The sequence below is a fragment of the Colius striatus genome, chromosome 17, assembly GCF_028858725.1.
Source record: "Colius striatus isolate bColStr4 chromosome 17, bColStr4.1.hap1, whole genome shotgun sequence".
Lineage (NCBI taxonomy): Eukaryota > Metazoa > Chordata > Aves > Coliiformes > Coliidae > Colius > Colius striatus.
The window spans coordinates 8,456,661-8,477,214 of NC_084775.1; the positions used below are offsets into that span (position 1 = coordinate 8,456,661).

A 20,554-nucleotide genomic window follows, 5' to 3' on the forward strand; every position below is an offset into this window, starting at 1 on the left:
TAAAGCTGAGTTGTAGTTTCCAGGCCACCTCCTTTTTAACAAACTGGCCCTTGCTAATTACTTCAGTGGACCAGTTGTCACTGCAGCTTTGTGACCAAATACAACAGTGAGGTGTTTATGAACCAGACTGTTGTATGTCTAATATGCTTTAAAAGAATGTAGACGTTGCTTGGTGATTCAAACAAAAATCCCTTCATGAATGAATTTCAGCTTCCATGATCGTAGAGGTAACAAGTTAATGGAGCCATTCACACTGTGTGGACAAGGATTTCTCCATGCAATTCCCCTGAAAGTCAATGGGAGTTGTGTAGCTGAATCCCAGACTTGAAACCTACCCTGAACTCTCCAAGGAGAAGGGCGCTAATTGGATTGCTGAGTTTAAATCCCAAGTTTAAATCCTTCAGCTAGTCAGTCTATGGAAAGGATTTAGCACTGGCTCTGAAAAAGGCTTTACATAGCTTTGCAGTGCAGTGCAGGGGAAGATTTTTTCCCTTTCTTTCTTGTGATTAATTGTGAGGCTTGAGGTGACAGGAGACATAATGAAATTCATAAATGCCAAAGGCCGTCTCTAGTCACATTCCTGGCTGTTGGTTTAAGTTAGAAACTGACAGAAGTGTGAACAAATCAAGGTTGTTCTGATAGCCTTTCAGCTACATGGAAGAAAAAGTAACTGACAATGAGAAACCACTGGAGGTGGTTTAATAGGTATAAATTTTCCAGAAAGAGTGGTATTTTACACAGATTCAGACTCTTGGATACATAAATGACTTACACACAGACGTCCTCTGCCCCCACCACAGTCTGAGGGATTCCAGTCCTTTTGCACAAAAGAAGATACTGGTACAAGATATTTAATGAACCTGCCAGAGAAAAGCTGCTGCAAAACCTGTAGCAGAGCTCGAAGTGACTTGTTCTGTGTGTTTGTTTTCACTGGCCTTGCTCTGCTTGTTAGGAATTTAAAAATCCACTTCCCTCTGTGGAAAACAAAACTTGCATCTTTAATAAGCTGCGTAAGAATTTACCTAGGACTCTCACTTCAGCCTGGAAATAGACTCTACTACTTCCCCACATCCAGGTTTGAATTACAGTGTAAAGAATTGCTTCACCAGTCCTGTTTTCGTAGTCCATGACAGTGCAGAACGTGTCACGTCTGGGTATATATTGACCAGATACTGATGCGGTGATCTTTGGAGCCAGCTGCCAGCAGTCTCTCACTGGGATTTTTGTGATCTGAGAAGGACACACAATGGACAGTTGCTGTGTGGTAGTCCAGCACTGCTAAGGGTGTCATTTTTTTCCAGCCAAAGATCCTGATGCGATGGTCCCACCCTGCTGTCGCTAAGATCTTCTTGTCTGGCCGGATGGTGATATCAGATATGCCAGCATTAACGAGCTGGTGTGTTTTGTAAACCTGTGTGAGAAAGTTACAGATAAGCTCTATTTGTTCAAAACAGAAGGAGGAACTTTGGGGATTTTAGAAGGCATAGAGCCCACCCATGCACATTAGTATCACACAGGTAATATGGAGCTTTTCACTGCATGGTGGATGATGCCTTAGTGAGAACAATTATAGACAGAGATGGAAAAGACCTTAACTTGAGCCTATCTAGCTCCATTACTATTCTCTAAAAAGAAAAGCATCCCTTGCATGGTTTTAGTTTGTATTGCATTTAAAGCTATTTGTGTTCTGTCACAAGTGAAGCTCTGAGTCAAGGTTTTGAGAACCAGACCACACAGCTTTGCTCTTTTCTTCCAGCTACTCTTTCATGAGCTGCAAAGTTCAGAGCCATGGCCATATATTTTCCTTGCTCCTGCAATATTCCCAGGCTGAGATTCCGAGATGATGTTTAAACTACCTGCTACTTATTTCTACTACTGTGGCCCCCTCACAAAAACCCCAATAAGTTGTGGTAGCATTCACCACAGTCTTGAGAAAGGAATGCTTCCAGGAATTAGGTTACAGAGTCAGGAAATCTGTATTTCTAGTACTCCTTCCCAAGAGACTTTTATTTACACCAAATTCCAAGAGGGGGATTACGAACAAGTTATTGATTTCAATCTTGGAAGCATTTTGTTACTGTTTGGAGACTACTGGGGTACAAGTTTGAAGGACACAATTAAATTGGAAGGCATTTAGCTTTCTTCGAAAGGCCTTGGGGCTGCACAGGACTTAGCCCTTGGAAAGAAAACTTCACATTTCACTGACATGAATTTCCTCTGAAGCACAGAAGAAAAGCTCAATATAATACACTTTTGCTGTTCTCACCTCAGGTAACTTGTATTAGTCAGCAGTCTCTGTCACAATGTGGAAAATACCTTTTGAGCATATGCAGACCTTGAAGTGCTGTTATTTATAAGCACAACTGGAAATGATGCATGAATGCCACCATCTATGTAAGGCTGCAGCTATCTTGGACCAAAGCTCAATGGAATCCAGTGCATGTTTTACTACTCTGCATGATGTTTGCTGTTCTTCTGAGGTGGGAGGGGATCGACAACCTCCAAGGACATTCCATGATGCATAGTTAGTACAGGATCATAAAGAATACATCCACTGCAGACAATTGTAACTATAACACTGGATGTAGGAAACTGAAACTCCAGAAATGAGGTTCAGAGTTGGTTTCAGATGCAGTTGAATACCTCTTGGACTCTTACAGGCACAGAACTATAGGCAATTATTTTTCAACGACTACTCATCTACTCAAGCAGCAAGAGTTGAACAAGTTGATGAGAAAAAGGCTAAATGAAACCTAGTGTGCTTCTTTCATGCTCCATACATTCCCTGTTTAAGCAGGACCTGGTGAATATGTCTACAGCCAATTCAGAACAGAGGACAGCAAGTTTTCCTCAAGCCTAATGAACAGCAGGAGGCTGGATGAAGGGGTGTCTTGGTGGGGCTGCTACCTAAAACCTGTGCTTTGTGCCAGGACGTGGGTTCTTCCAAAGCCCCCCATTAGGCTGATGTGACATGGCTTCGGTGGGCTTTGTGTTGACACACACATTCTGGCAAGAGAAGAGTTTGTTTCTTATATCACCAGCCTGGCAATGTAAGATGGGCCTTATGCTGTCACTGAGATTCTTAGCTAATGGCTATAACCAGTCCCGGGTGTGGTGCTTCCCGTCATTACTGTCAGTTACGTGGGCAAGATCCATACAGCAAAATCAGGACGACTAGGAGAAGCTGCATGTCATCAGCAAGCTACAACTTGAAAGTGAAGCCTGTAATGGTGATGCCTTTTGGCTATGGAACATGAGGGAACAGTGGGCATTTGTGCATGATCTGCAAATACAAGAGGTGAGAGAGAAAAACAAAACAAAGTAGAACAGCTTGCTCAAGGTATATGCAGCCAGGTGAAATCCTAGTGCTAGGATTTGTGCCATCCAGTCATTTATAGGCAACTACTGTAGCCAAATGCATTCCAACATCATTTCCTAACCAGAAAACCAGCTTGTAATTAAGAAAACAAAGAGGTAAAAACAGGTGAGCTGCTTTCAGCCAGTCATGACCAAGGATACTTGCATCTACTAGCAGATGTATTAAGAAATTTTGACATGCTGAGGCCAACAGATACCCACCTCTCCTTCCCTCCTTAACACATGCTATGTTTTTTATTTGATCTCCCCCCCTATAGTAAAATCATGTCTTTAAGTCCTGTTCTTATTAGAGAGTGGCATTTGAGGGAAAAGCCTCAGCAACCCACCTAACAAAACTTTTGTGCTTACTTACCTTAGAGCTTATAGAATTTTTTTCCTGTCATAAATAAAGGAGCTTGTGTGATTATCAGATTTCTTACTTCTGCTTTGTTTATTCACCTGCAGAAGCTGTTTACACTCTACCACAAACATCATCACATAATTAACACTATCTTGTCCAAATCAGAAGGCTCATAACCAATCCAGTCATTTGCTGACAGTGATGATTTCAGCAACTTTCTTGTCGAAGACAATACACCAAGCTTTCCCCATAGCAATAAACTACGAAGTTACCTTCATCATCTATTCATTGTCACACTGGAACTTTGCCACTTAAAACACAGCTCAAGAACCTTCCTTGCGTCATTATTTCTCCAACGGCAGATAGCCATGAACCACCTTCACTTATTAAAGCCTTTTACAATAAAAATAACGTGCCACTGAGTGGCTTTCCAACATCTACCATTACCTCAGGTACCTGGAATGTCAGGATAAAAAAAAAAACCCATCCCCATCTGGTATATATTATTAATGCAATAGTGGTAAAAAACTTAATCTATGTCCTTGACAATCTGTAGTGCTCGTATGAAAGATGCATTTGGTTAGGGTATTCACACTAAGCATGAAGCTCTGAAACATTACTTATGGTCTATAATGCTTGGCATTTAAATTTCTTCAGAGGAAAGCTACTGTCTCTCAGTGTGATGAGCTGAAGATGTAACTAATGCTACATCTCCTGGGCATGTGAATCTCCTGTGGAAAACAATACCTGGAATATTTCAGGTAGACAACTATTTGTTTTTCCCCGTGAATCACAGCTGTAGCCCTGCCTTATGGTTAACTCATAGCTGCAGAGTGCTGTGGAGAATAATATTTTCTTTGAATTTAGGAAAAAAGCCATGCTATAATTAATATGAAGAGACGACTTCCTCTCCAGCATGGGAGTGTATGAAGCTTAAAGAAGCCTGTCATGATGGCAGATTTCTGAGAGCTTGGCCTTAGAAAACTAGTCTCAATACCAGGTTTCTTACAGGCACTTACCTACTCCCTTTCCCTCTCCTTCACTGTGCTAAGGACACCAGGTGCAGGTGTCTGCCAGCAGTGACAGAAAGGCCAGATCAGGGGGAGGCTAAACATTACAAACCTCCCCCACTCCCACCAAACCATGACAACTCTATCAGACTTGCTAAAACTCTTCTTTATTACATTGGCTTAAAACATCTTTGCTACTTATTAAGAGTCTAGAATACCTCTGTGACTTCCTGTCACACACCTTATTAGTTCAGGTGTTCTCCTCAGTGAGTGCTGCATCCTCCACACTTCATCCCAGTTGGACACATTTGTACCATATTACTGGGGTCTTGATGCCCTGCCAGTCTCTAAATGCTAGTTCTATACCTTCCATACAGGTGACGAGGCACCAGGGGATGTCCACCCACTTGCTTTTCTTCCTGTAGCACCATTCAGAAACCAGCATTAACTTGCTCCACTACCTAAAAAAAACCCTCAACTGAAGCTGCAAGCTGGCAGAGTGATTATTGTTCTTCCATGAACTGGTGTATCCCACAGCTCCCTTCTCAAGGATGATGGGAGGCACAAAGGGGCTGGTTCAGGTCCTCCTCATTTTGTGCTCAGGGGACAACTGCTGTTTTATAAAAGGTCAAGGCACTCAGCAGTGGAAAGGCTATGCATGGGCCATTTTGATTTTCGTGACCCTTTATTTATGCACTTCATTTCCACACCTAGTTAAAATCTACTTAACCCCTTGGCACTGCTGGAACACTTGCTAAAGTTGTCTAGATTAAGCAATATTTATTGCCATTCACTAGCACAGCCTGAACTGGTGGTTATTAGACCTTCTTCTAAAGCAGCCATTCCAGGTATGCACAGCTCAGACATGAACTGATACAGCCAATTAACTAGTTTTCCCTGTCTCTGGCTGGGGCTCTAAAGGTGCCAGAGGAAGCTGGTTGCCTCAGCCTCACAGCATCTTGTCGCTAGCTGAGCTTCCCCTACCCTTTTTTGTTTGTGAAGTATTTCATGGAATATTTCTGTCTTTCTCACAGTGGAAAGAAAGCTCTGCCCATTCAAGCAGAACCTTTGCAAAAGCAATCCTTTGTTTCTCATTTTTCTAACTCATTTATAACATTTAGGACATTCCAAGAGCTGGATACTACTAACGTGATAAATGAAGATACAGAGGCAATGGCTTGAGTAATGCTGGGCTTGTGTGCCTGTTGCAACTTTGGTAAAACCAGAAACATGTGAGAGACCTCTTTTTTTTTTTTCCTTTTTCTTTTTTAAATCTGCACCATCTTTTGCAGGGTCTGGTCACATAGCACAGACATTCTAACCAGTCTGTGATTAATTAGCTAGAGATCTGCAACAACTCCTCTTCATGACTAAATATTTTTTTTAGTCTATCAAACTGTTAGTGCAAAGTGGGATAAATGACACTAGAGGGCCAATGATCCTGACCTGGAGGTTCTGTTGCTCATTGAGGCTCCAGATGCTGAGCACCTTTTCAGATGAGCCTGAGATCCCCTTGGTCTTCTCCGAGTCAAAGTCAAGGCTCATGACTGGCTCCTGGTGGCAAACAAGTTGGCTCAATGCTTTTCCCATTGACAAATTCCAAAGGACCACGGATCCATCTTCATAGCCAGCCAGAAGTAAAGGTTGTGAGCCACAGTTGAGCTGATGAAAGGAAGAGTAAAATTGTTGGAGAAGTAAATAGTCTGTTAGGAAAATTCTCGTCCCCAGGTAGGTTTCAGTCCAAGCATCAAGAAAATACATTAAAATGCTGCCTGGCACAGGAGTGAAAAGTTTAGAAGTCTAAATATCAACTCTTGATAGTTCACCCACTAACAAAAAGCCTTAGTGGGCAACTGCTGACATGCACTTAAGAGTTTTGTATCTACATCTAAAATACTATGGTTTCTATATATCATGTGTGTCTAACATATACATACATGCACATAGAGAAAATGTCTCTGAAAATCCAAACTATTGCCCCCTACAACATCTGAAAATAGGCTGCCTGATGTTTTCAGCAGCTTTACTTCAGGGCCTGCTTGGGCTCCTTAAAAAGATTACTTGGAGCCACTGAGTTACTACAAAGCCATGGTCACAAGGAAGTGTCCTGCCCAAGGGCTGCAGCTGCACGTGGCCATGGGTAGGGTTACACACAAGGGCACCACGGGGCTTAAAGGCAAACATTGAACCCCTCCTCAGGCATCTCTGGGTGAGGCACCAAGGGGTTAACGGTGCCCGAGTCCCACTGTAACCAATTGAAAGCTATTTTGATTAATGATGTCATGGGCCAAAGGGCATGGCACCCTGGGCAGACACCTAATTTATTTAAGCCTCTGAAATAACTCAAAGAAGGGAACATTACTGGATTACATGTCACACTTAAGGAAAATATTCATCATTGCTCCAGCCAAAAGACTAATGACCCCATAAGCAGTAACTGGTTGTGTGAGTGAAGATGCAAATCCCCAGTGAAAAGCAACTAAAAAACAGGCATCTGTTAGTGCCAGATATTTAACAGGAGCAGAAACACCAAAATAGATACTGGGATTACAACCACCTCAGGCAGGCTCATCTTGCCCTAAGAAATGCATGTAATAGCTTACTCAGCTCTTTCCAAACACTGCCTGATTCTCCAGGATTCCTTTGCTTGGTATTCAATTCAAAATAAAGGACATTTATGAGGATTAATTTTTACTGGCATCTCATTGTTGAATGAGGTTCTTCAAACTCACTGCCTGTCAGGGTCACCCACAGTCATCCAAACCTGCATTGGCTGAAGGCTCACTGCCTCTAGCAATGGTCCAGACTGTTCTCCCACTGGTCATTAGTTGTTCCAGGGCAAGTTAAACTAACAAGAGAAGGGTGGTGCAGGTATTAAGACTGCTGAGTAAAAGCCTTGTGTTCTTTCTCAGATTTATTCACCCTAAAGAAGTGTTTACATGAGAAATGTAACTCCCCGAATGGGGAAGAAAATTGCCCTTAAAAGAAGGAAAGCAGTGGGAAATCCCCTACATCATCTTTCTGCACAGGTCTGCCCACAGCTGGGATCCTGCAGCAGCCTTCTTCCTTGCTTTAAGATCCCTTTCTATTTGGAAAGGTGAGGAGCATGCTCTGGCCCACAGAGAAGGTCTCTCAATGCTCAGACCTGTGCACAATTTCTCATTTCCCTGCTCTCTTTTGATTGTTCATTAATAAATCAAACCATTTCTCCCCAAGTTGAGTCTGTTTTGCCCATTACACTAATTGCTGAGTGATCTCCCTGTCCTTATCTCGACTCATAAACCTCATTTTATTTCTCTCTGCCCTGTCCAGTTTAGGAGAGGGAGTAGTAGAATGACTTGGTGGGCATCTGGCACCCAGACAGGGTTAAAACCACCACAGCAACACAAAGTATTTCATAGGTACTTCAATCAAGTTTTTAAAAACCCTTCAGTTTGGGCATAAAAATCTCCCAGTTGTTTGCACTGCTCTTCTGTGAGCACCAACTCCTCCACAGCCCTGGGGCTCTGCAGAAGGTGCAGCTGAAACAAGATAGGGATGGGCAGGGTCGGCTCCTCTGCCTTACCCAAAACAGGCTGGCCAGATTTTTGTAGGTGCTCATAACCCTCCTGATGATGAGAGGTACAGGAGAGCACTCAGCATCGTGGGAAGTGCCAAGCAAAACCTGGGGTGTTTTTGTCCTGTGCTGTTAGTAGCTTAGCTTAGATTTGAAAACCAGTAATTTGCATGTGAGGTCTGAGAATGGCCCATTTTAAAAACAAAGTATTGTTTTCTATGAACTGGAGGTCTCCCACACTGCTTCTTCCTGACTTTCCCTAACCATATGCAGTGTAATATTTCAATGAGTACGTATACTTTAACAATAAAAGCTATTGAAAGACCAGGGGAGCTCTCAGCCTGATGCTGGGACTCACCAAGAAGTGGTTCACAAGGGCCTATTTATTTCAGTTCCTAATAATGGACACTTCTGTCAAAAAGTCTTCCCATTCATGTTCTGTTTCAGTGGAAACAAAATAAATTACAGATCATTGTTCTTCCTAAGCAGAACATTCTGTTGTTGCATTTGGATAACTGTCAAGGAAGGAAGAAAAGGTGATCTGCTGTCAACTCAACAAGAATAATTGCTATAGTTTATATAAAGTAATAACTTGGTGTTTCCAGTTTGTACATGTATTATTCCTGATGAATTATTTTGTTTGCACCGTTACGCAACACGATGCTTTCCCTAAGGAGTGCAAAAAAATTTAAGGGAAGACTATCCTTGCTGCTGCAAATCCTGCTCCACCCAGCTGGTAACAGCAGGAAGGTGTGAAACTGGAGGGACAATGGATTTCAGAATATGAACCTTCACAAGGGAAAAAAACCCCATTGACTAAAGTAATACATTTAGGGACAGACCTCTAAAGTGTGTGTGTTGGGGGAAATGCTTCAAAACAACCAAATAAACAGCTGCAAGCTGTTTAACTGCTTAGGAGATGCCAGTGGGGCTTAATAGCTACAAGCCTAACATAAGCCTGCATTTCCTTCTGCTTTACAGTGCAGTTTGTAACTCCTGCTGCTGCTGGTGAGGAGGGCTGTTTCCCTGATGCATGGATTTTTTTTTTACTGGCATGCAGAAGAGTATGATGATAGGTAGCTAGAGCCCCAAACTCTTGTTGGCCAACAATCCCGAGCACGCTTCCTTCAGACCTTTATGTGGCTCTCCCCATGTCAGCTTCTGTTTCAACTTGTTAATTTACTGTGCCATAAGCAACGCCAAATAGTCTCTGAGGCAAGGAGTTGCCCATGAGCGCTGGGCTGGGAGTGCTCATCTCCTGGGTATGGCTGTGTTGCCCAATGCAGAGACGCACAAAGGAATCCTGGACAGCTTCTGTTCAGGAAGGGTGCAGCTGGGTGAGCTCGTGTTCTGCTGCTTTTATGGTTACAGGGTTACTCAGTGAGCCACTTCCAGTCAAACCACAAAACAGAATACAGAGCATCACTTCGGTACACCACATGTAATTATTTGCCCTTAAGAGCATTCTCCTCCCCCAAGGCTTTTAAACCGAGTTGCACACATTTGTAAAAGAGCAAATACAGCTGGGAGACTGCAAGGGGTTATCTGCCCTGGCCTGCTGCAGTCTAGGAAGTTGTGGTGACTTTCCAAAGCCAGAATTTGCATGGAATAATTTACCTCTCCTGATTCCCAGTTCTCTGCTTTATCCCCACTGGCAACAAAATTAAAAACTACATAAAATTAAGAGTCTGCACCTGCTCTGTTTCCTAGAGGAATGGGAATACTAATGCATGTAGAATATATGTCAAGACAGAAGACTTTTTATACAGGCAACAACATTTTCAACACTGAACATTTCCTCAGTCATCTTCATCTTATTAAAATATGTCCAGGAGACAGAAAGCCCCATTCATTTAATCCTGTACTGAACACTGATTGCATTTTTAGGGGAAACTTTCTGTTTAATAAAAGCCTAATCAGTCAATTTAATTCTCCTTCTGATTTTTTCCCCCGGTTTTTAATTACAGCACGAGACTTGAACCGAGGCCTCTTCTGCTTTTGTCTGAAGTCAGTAACTGAGTTCTTCTACATTTTAGTCATTCAGAATCTTCAGTGAAACCACTAAGGCCTCAAACTCATAACTGATTGATAATTTTTTCAACTGAATGTTCAGATGAACCTGCAGGAATAACATACTTGAAGTCACCTTGGATGGGCCTGCAGACACCAGTATGTGGTCAGGGGCTAAACTAGGAATCAGCTTTGCCACTAACTCTTTGGAGATGTAGAGCACATCACCTAAACTCCTTCCTCCCTCTACTGCTGCCTTTTTGTATTACTTGTCTTTCGTTGTTGGCACCCCATAAACATGAGTTGTTGAATGCTCTGCAAATGTGGCACTTTTTCATTAACTACTTTTATTTACCTTTTTTCTCCAAAGCCAATTTCACTGTAAATATTTTCTTCCTAGGGTATGTCTGGAATAGAAATGTTCACAGAGTGCTTCCTTGTCCTGAGGGCACTGAAGTGAATGGAACCAGCCATTAAAATCACTGGTTTTAAGTAACCCAACCATGTCTCATCACTCTTAATGCAGCGAGAAACCATATCAAACGCCTGTCTCTGGTAAGTCACTCACTTTCCTCTCAATTGATGCAAAACCTGTATCTATCCTAAGGACACAAAGCTTTCCCTGAGCATTTGCAAATCTTCCATTAAAGCTTGGAAAGCTCTGAAAGTTACATTAAGGATGTTCACAAATCTTTCCCCCCTTTAATAGTATAATTACTTGATTGGTTTGATAATAAATCAAAATCCAAGTGAAGAAAGATTCATGTGCTTCATATAAAATGAATCACAGGGAAAACATTTCACAATTAGCAGGAGCTCTTGCCTTACCTGCCAGAACTTCAGACACATGGGCATGCCCAGCTTGGCACCCACCTCTGGCTTCAAGGTACAGACTGATGTCTTGGACGGCAGCTCCAAAACCTGAACCTGACATCAGGAAAACAAGAGGATTTGGTCAGGCTCCAGGTCAAAACTCTGCTGTTAAAAACACAAGGCTTTTAAGGTGATTAAGGCTAGTATAAGCTCTTCCAGAAAAAACTGTCTGGAGGAAACTGAGGAATGCATATTAAGTTGGAGCTGTAGGGGAATCTACAGCTATCTAAATAAAGGCATTGTTTTAGCAAAGGCCAGACAAAGCTGCTAGAATTTACACATCCTCTCCTTCCACTCTCTATTGAATCTGCACTACAGCCTTCTTTCCATACAGTAGATGATACCCTGTGTGCGCTGGATAATGTTGCAGTCTGCTTAATCTGAAAACACCTCCCTGCGTCCTCTCCCTTTCCCTTTTTTCCATCTCTGTTGATAATTGCTTTGGTTATAGTCACTTGTGGACACTTGCATTGTCTCTCTGTTCTGTCATGGTAACACAGAGCTTGTGTCTGTCTAAGGTGGATGTTTTATTCACTGCCTGAGTGCAGGAACCAAACGTAACCCCAGAACTACCTGTGACCGCAGGCAGGGGCAGTGATGGCATACAGGTCTTTTTACACAACTGTCTGACCCTATTCAAACAATCCTGTGTTAAACACCTGCTCTCTGTCTACACTGCAGCTTCCACTGTTGCTTGCACTGATGGTAATGAGTTATGGATACTATTATTATTGTTGTTATTATTGCTATTATTATTTAGCGTTGAGTGAGTCTTTTCTCTGCCAAGGAAGCAGATCAGTTCCACCTCAGGATGACAGCAGGCAGGATCAAGGGAGCCCGCCTTTGCAATTTGGCAATGGTCTTGATTGACACAGAAGTGCCTCACTCTGGGCTGATTCTCAAGCCTGAACTATGGAGAAATAGTTCTTAGGTATCAAAAGCTTCCTGCCAGGAACATCACTATTTCTCAAGTGCACACTTAATCACTATGGTGATCTTTAATTTTAATTAGGTAAACAATGGTCTGCATTATCTCATAAAATTAAAGGACTTCAAACGTTGGCTAAATCCAGCACCAGCAGCCATCCTAGGCTGTTTCAGACCCTGCACAAGCCCAGCAGAGTTGTTGGACAGCCCCAGCCATGCGAATTTCCTTAAGCATCTGAGATGAGGTATTACACCAATATGGCTCCTCTGGGAGCCATCAATCAAGGCGACGGCAGCTGCGATGGCTTTCCAAGCCCATACCTTCAGTTCAAAGCTTGCCAGAACATCTTCCTATTTCTCGAGGTTGTCAGCCAGCCTGCCAAAAGCAGCTGCACTCCAGGACTGCAAGTCAACAATGTACTAGACACGATACACAGAACACTTTCTAAAACCACTTAGCAATGGAGCAGGAAACTGTTCTCCAGATTTGAGGACTGGAGACTACAGCAAAGAGCCATCCAACGTGTAGAGCAAACCTATGAGCAGACCAAAGTCTGATCTTTGGTTCTCTTAACAAAAGATGCTTTTCTCTTGGCAACTCTTGCTATCGGCATAATGACCAAGTTAGTTATTGCAGGAAATGGGCTATAAATATGAAGATGACCTGCTCTCATCTCATGTCTTTCATCACTGGTGCCCCAAAGGGCATTGCCTCCCAGACAAGACTGAAACTGCAACTTTTACATAATAAAGAAGGAAAAGTGTGCTCTGATAAATGCACTTCTGCAGGTTAAAAGAGAAAAAAAACCACCCAGTCTCCTTTGCTTTACCTTTATTAAAAATGGACAGACTGGTACAAGGGCTACAGTTGGGCTTGCAGAGGACAAAGGAAAACACAAAGATGAGAAAAACTGCTTGCAGAAGGCAGGCAGGAGTGTGCTGCCTGTGCTGGATTGACAGCTCCAGAGGCTGCCTGCATTAGAGGCAACTGAGCCCCAGAAATAAATACTATTTCATACATTTTGACAACTGTAACCTAAAACTTCAAGTTCTGTGTTTATATTGGTTTTGCTTAATAGGAGAAAGATTTGCCATTGCCTGAGGTTAATAGTGTTCCTGGGTGGCTAAAACTGGCCACAAGGAAACACACCCTTTTTCTTTTTCACATTAATAAAGCTTTTAACATGTTTCTGGCAAATTGGCAAGAAAAGTGCGTGTAACTCATAATTGGTGATTTAAATGCAATCATGAACAAATAAATGCCTGTTCAGATCTCATTATTTATGGACTGAACCTGCTTTAAGACAAAATTACTCTGTTTTTGGGCACCAGCCAAGCATAAACACTTATTAAGTCTTAATTTTAATCATAAGCTGCAAATGTAGTGTGTCTCACACAGTGCTGCCTATTTGGAAGCTCTATATATTATGGGAGCTTATGTGAATTTATTGAAACCTGACACAGTTCTAGTGTAAAGGTTCATGCACAGAGTGGAACTCTTTTACCTCAGGAGACAGCAAATCACTATGGGTTTGCAGGGCTCAAGCAAACAAATGAAAATAAACCAGAGATGAGTTGTAAGAGACATTGGGGAAAACATCTTCTCTTTGGATCAGGTGATTATTTAACTCCTCATGACCAGAATGTGTGTGTCTGGGTGTGTGTCTCCGTCTGACACAAGAATGCACTTACCAATTTTAACTTAAATATAATTGAGCAGTGCTGTAAAATGCAGAGTTCTTTCTCTGATCAGAACATGGGGCTGTGTACTGGTACAGTGGTTGTGGCCATAGGCTTAACTGGGTTCTACAAAGGGCGGAATGTTCTGGCAGTGAGCCAAGAAAGTACTTAACTATGGGCTTCACTTCTGAATAATTAAAAGTTCACATTTTCTTGCAGTCCAGGCACTATTCCCACTTGTGACTTAGTATATAAAATATGCAACTGTCAATTTCAAGACAGGCATCCTGTAGTCCAGAGAAGCACGTGACCTTTCCTGCTTATGAACAATCTGCAATCAGCTACAGTATCTCTTTTCATATTTATGCCACTTTCTTCTTTTTTCCCCCCATATTTTTGTATTTTGACATCAAGTATTTGAAAGAATTAATTTTTCTGTGATGGCCTCAGATAGTCCTTCAAAGAAAACAAAAATATGATTTCTACCAAGCAGAGGTGGAAATTTCCAACAGAGCTGTCAGTCAGTGATTGCTGTGATAATGGGTATTAGATGTGGACTTACCCAGTAGGAACTGAAACGGACTCTACAATTATCTCACACCCAGTAAACCTCAGGCCACTAATGGCAATTCAACTACTTCCAGCCAAAGTACCAGTTAAAGAATTAGCCCCGGGGTGAAAGACCACATACCGAATTACAAATCACCTGCACCTCCCCTTCTCTCACCAAACACAACTTTCAGCTTCAGATGGAAGATGAGTACCTCAGTCTGATGACAGACTCTCTGACCATTAGTTCCCCAGAAGGACTCTTGTTCCCCTTTAACAGTGTTCAGCCGCACCAGAAGAGTTTTCAAACTCCTGCACATGAAAGACCAGCAGCAGCTGCAAATACTTAAATGTCAGACAAAAACCTCAGGGTGGTATCCTCATCATTAGAGCATGAGTTCTATAATTCAGTCATCTTTCTGGCAGGTAAAATTAGTGGTTAGGACCCCCAAAGGTTCCTGGTGCTGCCCCCTCTTGAGCAGAGAGTTTGAGAGCAATGATGTTTTCCCTTTCTGAACTTTTCCATTTCAAAACCAAAAGCAATTTTCCCAAGTATCAGAAAAAAAAAGATACTTCTTACCTCCTCTGGGGCTTTGGCTGCCATGGCCATCAGCCAGCGTCCCTGTGCCACCTCTAACAGAGAGCATCTGCAGAATCCCACATTCTCCGTGAAGACAGAATCCGTCACTGATGTCCGTCCCTCTGCTAAATCCCACAGGCAGATCCTCTGGTCACGACCCTGACTGTTACAGAAAAACAAGTGAGCTGTGAGCAGTGGGGCTGGGGAAGGCTGTTGTCCTGCCAGGGAGCAGCTTTGGGCTGGGTGACTGAGCGAGCTTACTGCAGCTGCAGGTACTCATGGGCTCTCACAGAATGTGGGGGTCCTCAGGAGCCCCAAGACCACCACAGTATGGAACTGGCCTGAAGTTACTGGGAGGAGAGAGGGCCCAGGAGTCAGTTGAATGAGCTGCAGTCCCAGGCAGCCCTTCTGCCACCTGAGGAGAGACCTAACCAGACAGGGATGCTGTTTATTTGTGCCTATGGATTTATGAAGTCTCATGAGTGTTTGAACATATTAATAGAAACAATACATACATTTTACCATCATTTACATCTAATTTAAAAGGAAACACAAATATCTAGAGAGTAACACATTTAGCACCCTAGCAATGAAATGGAAACTTCAGGTGCATTGACAGCAGAAAGACAAATAGCAGCACAACAAAGAGGGCATCAAAGAGAAATAAAAAGCTACAGTAATTCAGTGGCAAACTGCTCACAGCCATAGGGAGGGCACAGGAGATCACAGAATCCCAGAATGGATGGGGTCGGAAGGGATCTCTAAAGATCATCCAGCCCAACCTCCTGCTAAAGCAGGTTCCCCTCAGTCAGGTCACACAGGAATGCATCCAGGTGGGTTTGGAAGCCTCCAGAGGAGACTCCACACCCTCCCTGGGCAGCCTGTACCCAGACTCCCTCACTCTCACAGGAAAGATTTCCCTAGTGTTTGAATGGAATGTTTTGTGTTCCAGCTTGTGCCCATTATACCTTGTCCTGTCACCAGGCACTACAGAAATCAGAATTCACCCCATTCTCCTGACACCTGCCCTTTAGGCACCTAAAAGGATTGATGAGGCTCCCCTCAGTCTTCTCTTCTCCAGGACAAACAGCCCCAGCTCTCGCAGCCTTTCACCATAAGGAAGATGATCAGGTCCCCGATCATCTTGGTGGCCCTGCACTGGCCTTTCTCCATCAGTTCCCTGTTCCTCTTGAACTGAGGAGCCCAGAACTGGACACAGCACTCAATGTTATGACTCATATGTTACACAATGTACTCAGATGTTACAGAGGATGCAGAGCTTAGATGTTACAACCGTGTGTGTGTGGAGGCACAAGAGGAGTGGGACTGGCAGAGCAGGAATATGGCAACAAAATGCCGTGGTCAGAACATCCAAACCCAGAGAACCGTGTGTTACATCACTGAGGTGATGGTGCAGCTCCTGCAGAGATGCCTCTGCACACCTCCCTGTCCCATGGAGAAGTCCATGAGTTGGTCCCAGACAGGAAGGGCGAAGGGCCAGGCCCAGGGCACAGCAGTAATTGCTCCATACTGGCATGATCCCACTGGCTCTGGAACAAAGTACAACTATGGAGAAGCTTCCAATTCACAAATTACAGTAGCACTGGATACGTGTCCTCATGTTATTACCTGGCATAGGGACTCCTCAAAAATCCCTTACCCATTTCTTAATTAGCAGTATCACCTGATGGAAGTATGAAACCAAAACAGAGGGAGACAGGAATCTACAGACTGTTGGGACTTCAACACCAGTACAGACACTCCCATCTACCGTTCAGCTGAGTGACAAACTGTCAAAACATTTATGGCACTGGGCACACAAACAGTGTGGTACTGCAAAAATCATTGTGATTTAGCTGTAGAATAGAGGCAAAAAATACAGGTAAGTGCTGCCCTACAATGGCACTGCTATGTGAACTGTTATAAATACACAGCAAAAACAGAGGTATGGAAAAACTCTATAATTATACAAACAATGCTCAGCCAACGTGATTTTATGGGGGAGGGTGTTGATAATCGTACTTAAACAGATAACAAATATAAATGCTAATGAGTTCCCCTGTATATTATAAGAGATGTCTTGTCTAGATAAACGTGTCAGAACACCTCCAAGTCATACAGACACTTTGGCATCTACACTGGATCACCTGTCTAATCCAAAGTACACAAACCTTCCCTTGCTGAATGAGACCAGAAGACACTTTGCACAAAGCAAAGGCAAGCAGCTCAGCATTCTTGCTCATTTTCAGTCTTGCATTCTCCATCTCCAATTCTTCACTCACTCCCTTACCTTTCTTCCTCTCTTCCCTCTATTTATAAACTCATTATATTGATTTTGGTCTTCCCTGAGAAGTGGTTGTGAAGCATCTGTCAACTTCAAATGCAAGGGTACTTCCTTTTACCAAAGACCTCATCTGATCTCAATGCAGTAATGAAGTATGGACCCCAGGTTGTGTGATGTTGTCACGTATCTATCCCAAAGAAATTAATCATTTTCCCACTTCTTTGTTCTACAGTTTTTCTGTACTTTTGTACATCTTTACATTTCCATATGTGTTAGAGAGACTTTCAGTGACTCCTAAAAAGATAGATTCCTTTTTTTTTAACTTTTTTTGTTGTTTTCTTTTTATTCTTTAGTCATCACGGGAACAAGAATCACTGAACTGGTTTTTGCCTGCTTTGCTCACCTGAGGAGCCTGTTTCTACCACCCATCGTCTCCACACAGTAGACAGATGTTCTCCCGTGGCCATCCAGCACTGTGTCCACTCGGTGTGTTTTCAGGTTCCAGATATGGATAAATCCATTCTCAGACCTGGCAGTGAGAGCAGATGTTTTTATTGTGGCCCTGCAGACAGCTTGGTAAGACAGTCTGATGCTTGTCCTTCTTTTTTCAAAACTGAAGCTGCATGTACAAAGATAACACACCCACCACTCACTAACACTGGTTTTCTCCAGGTACAATTATCTAAAGAAGACCTTTGGTTTTAAAAGGAAATAACCTGTTACAAATCCTGGGTTACTTACCCAGAGAAAAGAACAGGGACATCAGGTTCTTGGCCTCCACAGGAGAAGTGCAGTGTGTGGACAGCAGCACCAGCACCTCTGAGCACAAACCGTGGATCTGGAGGTGGCAGAGGCATCCCTGTGAGGAATGGTGAGGAGGAGACACAGTATCCTGGAGGGGAAAGCAGCCTCTAGTGAAACCTCAACTTGAAATATATTCTGATCAGGATATTTGCTTTCCCTAATCACTTTCCCCTTTGAATTAGCTCTTTGCCATACAATTGAGTATAAAGTATTTCCTCTTCCCATAGACCAACGGAGCAGCTGTCAAATCTGCTGTTTGCTGCATTCCTTTGGAGGGGGAGTCAGTGCTGCCTGGGCCATGTGCACATGCCTCTCATACACTTGTAAACACAGAAGTGTTCAGCTGTGCTCCCTGCTGCAAAAGGGAAGACCTACATAATGCAAGAAACTGGACACCCATAATTTCACCAGGCAAGCAATTTATCATTCTGCTCAGTCCCTTGGCAACTCTTTCCTCTTCCTCCCCATAAAAATATTCCTCCTGTGCTTCCCATTCCCAACCATTGACAGAAGAGTGCTGCAGTGAACGTACTACCTGAAAAGAATGTCAGATGAGATTAGAGTTACAATCACTTTTGCACCAGAATCCCATTACTCCCCTTGAATTTTTGGTTCCAAGCCTGGTTACTCACAAAAAACCCCACGGTGTTTCACACTGACTTAGCAACTACTGTGTCAAACACTTTATACTAAGGGATGTGTATGTCCCAAAGCATCAATAAAGGCAGATACTTTCAGCCTTATGTCACTGGTTCCAATGTGGTCTGAAACAGAACAGACCAAGACAAATGCTTGGGGAAGCTCATTGCCCTGTCTGAGGTGGGACACGTGAAGAACGATGGGTGATGAACTCACAGGACAGTCTGTGTGATCCACAGAGGCACCGCACAGCTCAGATGACTGTTTGGGGTTCTGACTTGCTGTAAACAGCCCTCCAGTCCTGGGCTGGGACAAGGGAACCAGCAACTTCTTTGACTGTAAGTAAAATTTGCAGTTGATTGGAAAACGCTTTATAATATGCATTGCAAATGATATTTTCCCCATGGCAAGTTGTCACTGCTTTCTCTGTGACATTACTAGCCATGCTTGTGTTTCTGCTTCTTCCTTTCTGACCTCATACCAAACAGGACAGCTCCTGCCAGTGCAGACACCAGCTCTCATCACTCCTTCCCATTCATGCACACATTACATTGGGTTAAATACAAAGTTTTCCAAATTCAGTTGGGGAAGATCAGGTGTTTTTCTGCTGTCTGGTTCACAGCAGAGGAACCGGAGAATGGGAACCAACCGCAGGACTAACATGGTCAATTAATACAGTTCAGGTTTTAACTGTCACCTCACCTCAGTATCAGCTTCTGAGGTGTTTCATGGTCACACTTGCTATTGCACTTCATTTGCAGGTCTCCCTTGAGTGTTTATAGATCAGTAATCACCAAGGTATCTATAGTCCTAATTAAACACAATTATCTTTTAGAACTAGTGATGAAACAGGATTCTTTAGCACAGTTCTTCCTCAATAGCACTGTGTAATTAGGTATGAAAATGATGAGTTCAGTGGATAACCTCCATGTTCTAGTGCCCTGACTCATCTGGCTTATGACGTTGTCTGATGATCCAGACTCATGACAGGCTGGAGTAGATTTTCAGGTGATTACATGATGTAGAGGCTCGCCCCCATAGTGAGAACCAGCCCGTCTGTGACATGTTCCACCTGTGTTATATACCTGTTCAACTGAAAGCTTTGTAACCAAACATCACCTCTTTGGGACACCACAGCTGAGTGCTGTTGCCTGCAGAATGACACTTTGTAAAACCAGGTAAGTAAAATAGTAGCCAAGTGGTTTGTGAGAGGAGCAGGGTCCCTCCTGGCAGGGAGCGATCCCAGGTTCCTGCACTGAGTGAGGAAGACAGCAGAGTCTGAGTCACCCCAGGGGTGATCTGGGATTACAAGGCAGGTTTTTAATAGCATTTTTCTAATTACTGACACAGAAGTTTTTGCTGACAGACGGCAAGTGTGTGCGTGGCTGTGGGAAGGGTTTTACCTGGCATGAAACAGACACTGCTAATGCATGTCTTTACAAGGACACTCTTTCAGAAGAATCCTCAGACTGGCTACAGGAAAAAAAGAAAAGACAACTGAAAACATACTTTCAAGCTGTAAGCAAACGAAAGACTGTTTGCTCCTTGGAGCCTGGTTCTTTGCTTGCTTTTTTGCTGATCAGATGCGTGAAGCCAGACACTGGGCTTAATGTTAAAGCGATGTCATTTTTATTGGGCATATGAGATGACTCCTCGTTAGTTCCTGTCATGACTCAGCAGAGGTGACAGTATTAAGCATCTTCTTTTTACTCCAGCAAAGTGCTGAACTATAAAATTGCCTCAGTGCTGTCTTCATCTGCACGCTTGGACAAGTCATTTATGACCCAGATTTAATTAAAAGTTGTCAGGTACCTAAAGCAACAGAAAGTCCTATGAGGTTGCAAATAGATGGAAATTTGGTGCACCGGTGCCTTAAAATTTGGTTGGAAAGCATAATCTCTTCCTGAGGACACATAAGCATTCT

At 43.1% G+C, this 20,554-nt stretch overlaps 1 protein-coding gene across 2 annotated transcripts in view; it reads right to left on the reverse strand.

Moving 5' to 3' along the window:
• Window positions 1-835: 835 nt before the first annotated feature.
• GNB1L (G protein subunit beta 1 like) overlaps window positions 836-20,554 on the reverse strand; it is a 41,962-nt gene continuing 22,243 nt past the window's right edge. The window contains exons 2-8 of one of the 2 annotated variants that reach the window (XM_062009895.1): window positions 18,847-18,966; window positions 17,929-18,079; window positions 17,591-17,716; window positions 14,904-15,066; window positions 11,123-11,221; window positions 6,175-6,390; window positions 836-1,411 (exon numbers count right to left, since the gene is read on the reverse strand). In XM_062009895.1, coding sequence (XP_061865879.1) covers window positions 1,145-1,411; window positions 6,175-6,390; window positions 11,123-11,221; window positions 14,904-15,066; window positions 17,591-17,716; window positions 17,929-18,044 — 987 coding nt within the window. In that variant the 5' untranslated portion in view covers window positions 18,045-18,079; window positions 18,847-18,966 and the 3' untranslated portion in view covers window positions 836-1,144. The remainder of the gene's footprint in view (window positions 1,412-6,174; window positions 6,391-11,122; window positions 11,222-14,903; window positions 15,067-17,590; window positions 17,717-17,928; window positions 18,080-18,846; window positions 18,967-20,554) is intronic. The other variant, XM_062009896.1, reaches the window with a different exon arrangement.